This window comes from Hippoglossus hippoglossus, chromosome 9 (assembly GCF_009819705.1).
Source record: "Hippoglossus hippoglossus isolate fHipHip1 chromosome 9, fHipHip1.pri, whole genome shotgun sequence".
NCBI classification, from domain to species: domain Eukaryota; kingdom Metazoa; phylum Chordata; class Actinopteri; order Pleuronectiformes; family Pleuronectidae; genus Hippoglossus; species Hippoglossus hippoglossus.
In genome coordinates this window covers 25502717-25513519 of record NC_047159.1, presented here as the reverse complement: position 1 = coordinate 25513519, position 10803 = coordinate 25502717, and the positions used below count along the sequence as shown (strand labels likewise).

At 40.7% G+C, this 10803-nt stretch overlaps 1 protein-coding gene across 2 annotated transcripts; it reads right to left on the bottom strand.

Moving 5' to 3' along the window:
- LOC117767866 (VIP36-like protein) lies at nt 1–9306 on the bottom strand. Of its 2 annotated transcripts, XM_034595831.1 has the most exons (9): nt 9065–9269; nt 8293–8411; nt 7242–7359; nt 6131–6213; nt 5592–5753; nt 4087–4201; nt 2976–3104; nt 1997–2158; nt 1–171 (listed from the first exon to the last, which is right to left on the bottom strand). In XM_034595831.1, exons 1-8 carry the CDS (start codon nt 9267–9269, stop codon nt 2016–2018), a joined length of 1074 nt encoding a protein of 357 aa, XP_034451722.1. In that variant the 3' UTR covers nt 1–171; nt 1997–2015. The 2 variants fall into 2 exon arrangements, with proteins under 2 accessions (XP_034451722.1, XP_034451721.1); XM_034595830.1 differs by lacking the exon at nt 1–171 and having other exon boundaries at nt 1195–2158; nt 9065–9306.
- Between the last annotated feature and the right edge of the window lie 1497 nt (nt 9307–10803).

Sequence of the window (10803 nt, the reverse complement as noted above, 5' to 3'; positions counted from 1 at the left end):
CAGCAAATGGGACTGATTTGACCTCTAGATGATATTGTCCATTAGTTTGACTTCAGTCGGACTTTCAATGGATTTATAAATGTGTGGACACGTTGATCTGTAAAGATGTGTCCTCTTACGTGGCTGCTCCACTGTCACTTGGCCTGTCTGCAGTTGACCTGATGCTCCGCCCTGATTACAGAAACAAAGCTCCTCATTTACACAACAGTGACGAAACAGATCACAGTAACCAGCTCACTCATTTGTCTGTACAGCAGTTGTGAGGGAGCTGCAGTGTGACAGTGCTGCAGCCACTGGACACTAAGTGTAAGGCACTAGCTTGTATTGCATCATTTGAACAGATAAATCACAGGTTACACCTCTAGACACTAAACAGCATTCATATTCACTTTACTCTAACACAACAACATGATCCTGCATATGGCTATCAAATTCACAGTGCATTCCAGATTTAAATTCTAAAGCATCGTAATTAATGAATTAGTTCATATCATATTGAAATAGTTCTATTGATGAGAAGTTGATAAAATTCAGTGCCACAGAGAAAGATAGGGATTTTCTAAAAGACAGTGGTGACAAGTATTTCTTAGCTCAAGCGACAACAGCAGCTAAGAAGTGTTAGTAACTTTAGAGAGTGACTGAAGCCAAATCATCTGAGATGAAATTAAGGGGGAACTAAAAACTGCTGGAATATAAAGTAAGACCTTGTGTTTATTGGTCCTAGCTAGGCACTTAAACAGCACTGGTAACTCTGATGGCTCTTTTAATGTACAACATATTGTGAGGTGTCATTGGTCGTACATTTAAAAAACAGCTGGGTTAAACCCTATTGTCACACGAGCTGGTCAAAGTGCATCGCCTGGCTTTTATAAGGTGCTCTCAATGCATGGAGGAGCTCAGTGCAGCTTCTTCGGTGCAGCAAGAATCTGCAGTGATCCACAGGTTGACTGGTCTTCACAGCAGCTACGACTCAGATTAAAGCTGCACACTGGCAGCACCAAGTGGCAGTAAGAGGTAACTACACTTCTGTACCAAAAAAACCTGTGAAATGGTGACAGTAAACACAGCATCTGATTTTGTAATCCATTCTCACATTTTTGTTCGGCTGAAATCTACAGTGTGTCAGTTAGTGCGATGGGATTCTTCAACCCACTGTGCTTTAAGTTGAGATGAACATATTTGAACTGTTTTTTCCAGGGCAGCTTTATCTCGTCCGTCTTCCACTACATTAAAGTTGCTTTCAGACATGATTTCAGGGAGAACTCCGGAGTATTGGGTGTGGACATTCTCCAGAGGTTACCTTTCACAACGCAGCAAGAGATTCTCTGCTCAGAAACGTTCACAACAGCAACAAATCCTCTGCAGGATTCAGGTGAGGGGTGGAGCAGCAGACAGAGGCAGGGCGCAACATGTTCATTCTGCTGCAGGGGTTACAGGTTTTTGTTAACAGCACGTCAACATGGGCTCTCATCAGAAAATCTCTCTTGACATGTGTCTTCTACGAGTATAACACCATTTTGTCATCCGGAGATATTTGTGTTATTATTATAATATGTTTTTTTTGCTTCTGTTGCATGTCAGAAGGGTCAGCAACCCCCCCCCCCCCCACTTGCTCGTAGTGAATCCTGGGGAATCTCCTGCTGTTTTCATTCATTAGCTCCTCTGAGCCAGGCGGAGAAAGACCGCAGAAACTCCAGGGGCTCTCACTCGGACATTCGCCTTCACACATTCACCTCCTCCGCAGAAATTTCAGAGAATCTCCAGAGTTCATTACATGTCTGAAAGCAGCTTTAAAGAATATTCTACAGCTGGCTTACCTGTTCATGATCTCTTCACTTGTACATCTCGGCTAATTTCTGTTCCTGTTTCTGGGCTTCAGACCCACGAGGTTGTTCACTCATTGTTCATTTGATTGTATGGTTTCAGTAAAGCTGTGGCAAGTCTTGGCATTGTTGTCATGCATGTTGATAAAGCAACAAACATTCTGAAAACCTACACGGATCATTGCTCCATGATCAATAGAAGCGTTTACGTCTCTTTTCTCTCCAGCGTCCGTAAAGCACCAGTCCTATCACTGCCAGCACACCCAGGCCCAGGATGGAGAAGAGGAGGGTGAAGAAGAACTGGACTCCGCTCATCCCTTCCTCCTGGATAACAACTGCAAAGACAGAGGATGACAGATTGATTATCAAACAGACCACACCAGTGGTCAGGTTCAGCTCGAACAACCAATTCATGATGAGGAGTTTCTTATAGTTTGTAGCTTTGTCTTGTCACTTTAGGTTTTTCAAATATTGACTGTTTAACATTTATCGATGCAAGTTTGATATCATTGAAAAATACCTTTGAACCATGCTGTCTAAAATTTTTTAAATAATATTTCAGAGTTATGACTTTTTTTCTTGTTATTACCAGTTTTGTTTTAAGAAACCTCTCTTGTCATATAAAACTATATTTATTTATGTACCTTTTCACAAAATCCACATACCTCATTAAAACAAAGTTGCCTTGTTATAACACAAGTTGCTATGTTTTCTAAAAACAAAATTAAAAAGTTGCTATAATGAGAAAAATAACCAATCAGTGCCGAAAAAAGAAATATTGTAATCAACAACAGCAAGGAAATGTTATACCTGATCATCAAAATGGTCCTGTCATTATTGGGACGAGACATCAACATCCATCCCTAAACTGTAGTAGCCTATCAGCTGCTGTTTTCTAGGTCTAAAGTGAACATTGAAATACAAAGCTCCTTAAAGAGCATCGAAAAGACATGGAAACTGAAATATCTTTAATTCTGTGGCTAAACTCCATCTGCTGATGATTGTGTTACACATAGTGAAGAATGTAAGACATACAGACCCCAAAACGCTCATCTTTCCAGTATGTGGATTATCACTGAACAAATATAAAATAACCAACCATCAAGTCACCCATAAAATGTGGGAGCTGAGGCAAGGTAGTGCTGTGTCTACCTTGAAACTGTTCCATGTCGTCAACTCTGGGAATGATGACCTCCTCCTCCTCCTCCACCTCCTTCTCCTCCTCTGGAGTCCTCTCTACTGTCAGCTGGTACAGCTTCATGGAGATGAGGTCATGGTTATCTACAGCAACACAAGTCAGCACGGTTTCAGTTATAAACACTTGAAGAAAGCCTTCACACAAAAACGCTAGTGCCATTTCACTGCAGCAATGAAGTTAAAAAAAAAATCTGCTTGGTGTGATAATCTGCAGGAAGTACTTCCCAGTAGTCTGCAGTCTGTGTGTGTGTGTGTGTGTGTGTGTGTGTGTGTGTGTGTGTGTGTGTGTGTGTGTGTGTGTGTCCGTCTCTGTACCTCACAAAAACTGATGATCACACGTATATATAGTTATTAATCAATGATTTTGGATCATGAATTTGAATCGTTCCGGTCACTTCAACCCTGATGTCCTGACTGTGCGTGTCTGTTGTTGTGTGTAGCAGATGAACTACATACACATGTTTAAATAATTGCCTCATAAACTCTAAAGTTAATCAACAATAACCCTAACCCAATATTTTCAATTTACATTTGTATAGTCTGGGTGACTTAACTATGCAACATGTTATAATGTGCAATGGAAGAATAGCGTCTGAAGTCACAAGATGCCAAAGGCAGCATGTGACAGTTTCAGTTAACATTATTGACTACATCTATTAGAAAGTTAAACAAACAAACAAACATTTCCCTACTCAGAAGACACTCCTACAGTGACCTGACGTTAACTTGCTGTACATTTCAAATGTTGCCCCTTTTTCACAGTGATCTTCTTTCTGCATGTTCTGCAGACACCGTGAACATTTTTGTTCTGGGTTCTTATAAAACCACAGTATGACCACACTTACTCAAAGTGGTCTTATCAGAAGACTGAAAAACCTCAGGTACACAATCGCTGCTTTCCATCATGTTTTCACTGAGACAAAACAAACCCAAGTTGTATACTGTTGCTAATGTTGATTAATGCTGGAGTTTTTCAAAGCGCAGTTTTAATAATAAATCAAATTTGAACTGTTGGGAAATTTATTGTGGTAATTGTTTCATCCCTACTTGCGATGAATCTTCATACCTGATAAGTCTCCAGTGGCAGAGGAGGCTCCAAAGAAGTATCCTGTAGGTAGCCGCAGTCCTGTGATGTCAGCACAGTGTTTCCATTCCTGCTTACCATCTGCATCCACCATGACCTGGAGGGAAAAGGAAGAGTCAGCATGAAACACTGATGAACACTGATGCTAGGAATGGTCTTTAGTGACCTTCATAGACTTATCTACATTATCATTGGTACTGTTTTAGATTATAACATGACTATGTAACATTTAACGACAAATGCAGCGTTGCTCAGACTGTATAAAACCACACAGAACATTTGTATAGAGACCTGAAGATACAACTCAGACACTTCTCATCCAATCTGAGAGTTTGAGATATAAAAGGAGGACTGAAGCTGCTTTCAGACACTTCTCCAGAGGAGGTGTATGTGTGAACGCAAATGTCAGTAGAAAATCCTGAGGAGACGTTGGGAGAACACAGCAGGAGATCCTCTGCAGGATTTCCAATGAGCGAGTGGGGGGTTAATACAATTTCTAACACGCGACAGACAAAAAAAAGAAAACTAAAAACAGCGTCTCAAGATGAAGAAGCAGTGCCATACATGAAGAAGAAACAGACAAAGATGCCAAGATAGTTTGTGGTGGTAACAGCTGATGCCGTTGTTGATGGGCTGTAAACACAGCAGAATAAATAGGTTACATCCTGCCTCTGCCTGCTGCACCACCGCTCATCTGAAATCTGCAGAGAACTTGAGGATGTTGTAAACTGAGCTGAGAATCTCCAGCTGCGTTGTGCTTGTGTGAAAGAACTGCAGAGAAAATGCAGACCCAATTCTCTGGAGTTGGTCTGAAGGACAGGTCTGAAAACAGCTGGAGATACACTGCACAAATCCAGCTGTATAAAGCTTGTAGAGTCTCAATCAAGAAGACTCAAAGCTGTAACTGTTCCCACAGGAGCTTTTACATAGTTTAAGAGATTGAACATTTCTCTTAATGAGACATTTTGTTTAAAAAATAAAAAAATATTTTCACTTTGTCAATGTGAGTTATTAAGTGTAGACTGTTGGATAACTGGTATTGTGATGGAAATCTGAAAATACAAGAGGCTGGAACACCAAATTTGTCTTTGTGTATTTTAATAGGGTCTTTCTGCAGAAAGGATCAACACAGAGAGTCACAGGGATCTCAGAGTGTTGATGCAGAAAAGTCAAATGCAAGGATCTTATATCGGAGAACTAAGGCTGTTTGTCTGAGCCAGTTCAGACTGGTTCTGTAGGCGCAGTTTGAGACAGGAATTAAGACACAGGAAACTGATTTGCATTTGTTTCCTTTGAAGATAAAGCAGATGGAAATTAAGTTCTTGGACAGTCAATAAGTAATAGAAAGGTCATAAAGGTATTGGAAACGGTATTTTTTTCCACTACAGTATCCATTTAATATTACATCTACAACACAATATGTGCAAATAGTGAATTCTGACTGAAGCCAAGGTAAACTGTGTAATTTAAACTTTAAAGTTTCGTACCGTCAGTCTGTTTTTGGAGTATCTGATGAGGAGGAATGTGTCGAAGATCGCATTGCGCACCATGGTTGTGCACCCTCCAAGTTCAGTGCGGCGTCCGTCTTGTTCGTGTTGATATGACAAAGTCCCATTCCCCAGCATCACTGATACATATGGGAAAGTCCTCTGAGAGGAAGAAAGGGGAGACAGACGTCTTTATGTGCAGATTCAGAAACGCACACAAGCAATCTGTTATTTCAGTTATGATAACACAACACCAACGGCACAGATGAATCAAAGCAGATGGATGGAATGAAACGGTGAAGATGGATGGACATTCAGCAGCTCAGAATAAACAGCGGTTTCTGATGCTACCTGAGTTCCAGGTTGTGTCTTCTTCACATTCAAAAAGGGAAGCAGGGAAAGAAATATGACACATTTCTGACATCAGTATAAATAATCTAAATAGAGAGGCCGATCAAGACTGGCAGGCTGTTCTCTGGTACTGTTTAAAACTGTGTCACACAGTCAGGTTAGGCTGGATGGCTCCAACTGTCACTCACATCGTGGGTCTTGTCCGCATTGAGGTAAGTGTCCATAAATATACCAAGTCCAGTGAACTGGTTCATGTTACCAAATACAGGACCTGCAAAGAAACAGTAAGGTACATTAGAGGTCTGAAATACAAAGCAAGTTCAACATACCCATGGTCAGTCATTATCATCCAGCTTCACTGAGCCCAATAACAGTCGTCTCTATCAGCTCGATAAATCAACCCAGGGTTTACAGAGCATGGTCACATTAAAGTGGCGCCATTTGCAGCATATGACCAATCACAAACAGAGTCTACAGGCAGCAGAGCAGCACAAACTATAATGTGAAATAAATAGGAGGAACTAAGACAGGAAGACTTAGCTGCAGATGCAAAATGACAAGAGGGAACTGGGAAAAAAACTGTGAATGTGTAAGTTTATAAGTTAATAACAGCACTGCAAGATCATTAGAGCACCAGTAAATATGACTACATTTGTGTATTCCATTAAATTATAGCCTTTATTACAGCCCTGGCAGGGTCAACGTGTATTTACCCTAAAATAAGTGAACCACCATCGTAACGTCAGAAGATCAGAGTTAAACCTAGTGTTAGGTCGCTAATCACATATTCTGCTTCAAAGTACAGGCCTCAGAGCTCTTCTCACAAACAGCACAGGTCTGAGCTCTTTGTTTCTGCTTTTCAATAGTTTCACATCAAATGTGCGAAGTCCAATAATATGACAGCTGAGGCTGATAATAGAGCCAAAAATAATAAGTCGATTCATTTGTCAACATTGAATAATGCATCAACACTTTCATTAGCAGATTAATCATTGAAATAATTGTAAGTAAAACTTGCCGTTGGTGGTAATACTGGAATCCCTCCACGTGGGGCATTAGATAAAAAGCTTTACTGTATGAGATTCACATAATTTGTCTTATGAACACAAGTAATGTGTGGACAGAAAATTTAGATATTGTGGTTTTAGAAGCAGTTAATGTTAAAGCTGAGAGTGCACAAATGGAGCCATGGCTTGGTTTCCTATGTCTGTCTGTACAGGAGGTACTGAGATGAAATGAGGAATAAAGTATGTCTGACTGACTGTGACTGTATAAGGCACCTGCACTGTCTCTTCATACCATTCTGCATGCGATCTCTGGTTAACCAGATGGCCAGTCCGTCCCCATTCATATTCTTCCTTCCCAGGCCGTGGATTTTAAAGTGCACCTTTAGCTCCCAATCCCGCAAGAGCAAAGGCTAGAAAGCAAAAGACATAAAGACAAACTGGTTATTTTTGCTGTATGCCATGTGTGGTATGCATCCGCCAACATACTATTCTTTTAAAACAGGCTGAATTAGTCTTATTATATTCTCAGTAAATGTAGACTGTAACAGTCTGCACTATTTTTGTAAAATGCTTACATAATGAGCAATCTTCATTTTAAAGTCATGCTAAGAACTGCTGACAATTTTACATTAACAGTGAGGTAGGATATGAGAAGTTTAAGTGTTAACAGCAGGCAGACTGAGCGTATGTGTAGGTTTAGTAGACCTCAGGAGTTGTACACGTGTACACAGGCAACTGGATTGGTTGTGTTTCTTGAAGACGTTTAACCTCTCATCCAAGAGGCTTCTTCAGTTTTATCAGCGGAGCCCAAACCCACTAGCTGATGGAGGTTCAACGACCTGCCTATTTAACATAACAACTCTCAAATAAGCTGCTTTTAGACATGCACATGAACATAATCTCTGCACATTCTCCAGAGGGGCTGGATGTGAGAACGCAAATGTCAGAGTGAGAGGCTTCAGGAGTTTCTGCAGCCATTACAGCCTGCCCCTGTGTGCTGTGCCACCCCTCACCTAAGCGCTCCGGGGATTTCTGTGTTGTGAATGTGTTCCAAGAGAGTGGAAAGGAAGGATGTGTGAAAGGAAAACTCCAGAGAAAGTCTGGATCCAGTTGTGAAGACATTCTCCACAGTTCACGTCTGAAAACAGCTATAGAAAATGATCCACAGAGGTTTGATACCTGAACCCTCCCATACGTCACTTAGTTACTGAAGAAGCATGTTGGATGAGAGGTGAAAGGACGTCAAGAAACGCAAGCACGTCCAGTTGCCTACGTACATTACTATTGAAGATATGATGACCTGCATGAATGAGAATCTTCACAGATGGATTTAGTAGACTTACAATTCGACTCCACACGGCTCCCTGCCTGCTCTGCAGGTCTGGGGTCAGCCTCACATGGTCAGGCGTCACCATGGCAGTGCCCATCAGATCCCACTGTGCGGAACTAGAGAAGCCCAACCCTGCAAAACAGTAAAACACCTATTAACGGTGGAATAGTTCACAGTAACTTCGAGGAAAACCCTCCACACCCACTCTTCTCTGACTGATGACAAAGCAACAGAACAGGTTTCTTCTTGATGTCATAACTGCTTTCATAATCTCTCTATTAAAATGTATTTCAACATAGCAACCATTACTATGAACACTAACCACAACTCCAACTGCAGAGCTTGTTAAAACATGAAGTTATTGTGGTAAAGTGTGTGAGATGAGTGATCCCCACAAGAGACATGTGAATATTTATGCTGACTAGCATTTAACTGCTTGATGGTGGTAAAGGATCTGAGTTTTTACAGTAACTATTATGGTCTGGTGAACAGGGTGTGATCCATGAAACCAGCTGATCTGCAACACTTTCAATAAAATGACGAGAGAAGTCTTCTCACTTTGTTCTGGCTACGAGGACAGAGTTCATTTAACCGGTTAATGTTAATGAGTTCATTATTAAAATTCCTCACTGTATTGTGACATCATGACAGTTACTTTTAGTACCTTCAGCAGTTTTTTACGAGTACCAAGCTAAAGTGAACAGGGATTAGCAGCTAGCCTTGGCTAATGTCACTTGGTGTCGCGGTGTCACAGCAGCTAGTGTGTAGCTGACAGTTGGACCTACCACGGTAAGGCTTGGTCAGAGAATACTCCCGCTTCAGAAACTCCTCCATAAACTCCTGCTCGTTCGCCAGAGACGGGCTCGTCAACACACACGCGGCAACAAACAAACATGTCAGTTCTCGGATGTTTCTCAAATGAAACATTGGAAATAAAACCCAGCAGCTTCTCATTCGAGCCAGATTTGACTTCTTCAGAGCCGCAACCATCTTTACGCACTTCTTCTTCTTCGTCTATTTCTCAATCACTGCTTGTTGTTCCTCTGGGGCTTATTGGCGGTTGGCCGACCCGCGTATAGGCGCATTACCGCCACCCTCTGGACTGGAGTGTGGAGCAGCAGATTTGCAGCAAACTGAACAAAACAAAAATATAATTGTTTTCTTACGTCCTGTTTCTCTTAAGTAGTTAATTAGAAGATGAAGTATATTTCTTGATCTCTTTCCTAACATTTTAATTAAATATTTGGCTTTTCGTCTTTTAATCCTGATATTAATTCCCTTCTTTGTTCATTTGTTACACTATATCAATACATAAGTGACAGTTTCCGGTTGTTTGCTGAGTCCAGTTGGTGCTTGCCTATATTATGAAGTGTATCATTTAATCCTGTGTGACCTATTCTCAGACGGGTAATGACATGTTTTTGAATTCTGTACAAATGTCTTCCTGTGTCATTTGAATCCCAGTATTCTTTCCATGTTTTGTGACTGTATTTGTTAATGATAGTTTTGATTCCTGCTTTGCTAAATGGTTCTTGTATGTCCACTGACGATCGTTTTAATGACTGTTTTGCTAATATATCTGCCTTCTCATTGCCTTCTACTCCCATGTGAGCAGGAACCCGTAGGAAGGAGACATTCAACTCTCTCTGATGTAATCTGAGGAGCACATGAAAAATTCCTTGGACAATATCTTGTCTGCGTGAGGATTTGATTGACTTAATACTGGCAATTGCTGTCAGATGCAATGACAATCTCTTTGGCCCGGCCACTTTCCTCCTCCCACTGCAATGCAAACAGAATACCCAGTATTCAATCTGTATAAACTGACAGGTGGTCGGAGACTCGTCTTTTAACTGCTGTGTCAAACTGCAGAATGAAGAATGAAGCACTCGTCGCCTTTTATTAGAATATTAATAAAAACAAATAGCATCCTCCCAAACTGGCGTAAAGACGCCCTTTTCCTGATTTTCTTTAGAATTGTTTGTGTTTTTTGAAAACCCCGGTGAACATATGTATACAAGTAAACAAGCTCCATAACTCATATTGAACAGGGTTCAAATAATCCTGCAAATTGATCGTCTTTCTGGTTTAATGTGATAAATAAAAATTGATTAATGGTTGCGGCAGCAACAATGGTGGGACAGCTAACTTTAAATCAGCTTTAAATGATCTAATTATTGATTCCTAATTCCTTAGTGATATCTGAACTGACAACACAAAAAACAATCCTTTCTTTTACTGTATTACTTTCCCAACACATACTGTATTTATGGCCGGTTTCATAGGATGTGAATCATTCTGGCTCTGCAGATTTGCCCAATAATTGGCCATTAGTGTAATTGTTTCCTTTTTAGGTGAAGGGGCATTTCTCCAAGTGCTGACAGTAGCTTTGACTTCACAGCCTCACAACATGTCAATGCTTGAGCCTGACTGTCTGTCTAGGACCAGTTCAATTTGTTTATTGCAATAAAAATAGAAGTACCAAAATTAATTATCATAAATATTGAGTTATAGTAAAAACGTA

Bases quoted from the DNA above. Each gene is read 5' to 3' on its own strand.
- LOC117767866 (XM_034595830.1), bottom strand. From the start codon at position 9,269: ATGGTTGCGGCTCTGAAGAAGTCAAATCTGGCTCGAATGAGAAGCTGC. The intron at 8,412-9,064 runs GTAGGTCCAACT...ACTGTTTTGCAG, and splicing joins TCTGACCAAGCCTTACCGTG to GGTTGGGCTTCTCTAGTTCC. The intron at 2,159-2,975 runs GTAGACACAGCA...CTGTCTTTGCAG, and splicing joins CGACATGGAACAGTTTCAAG to TTGTTATCCAGGAGGAAGGG.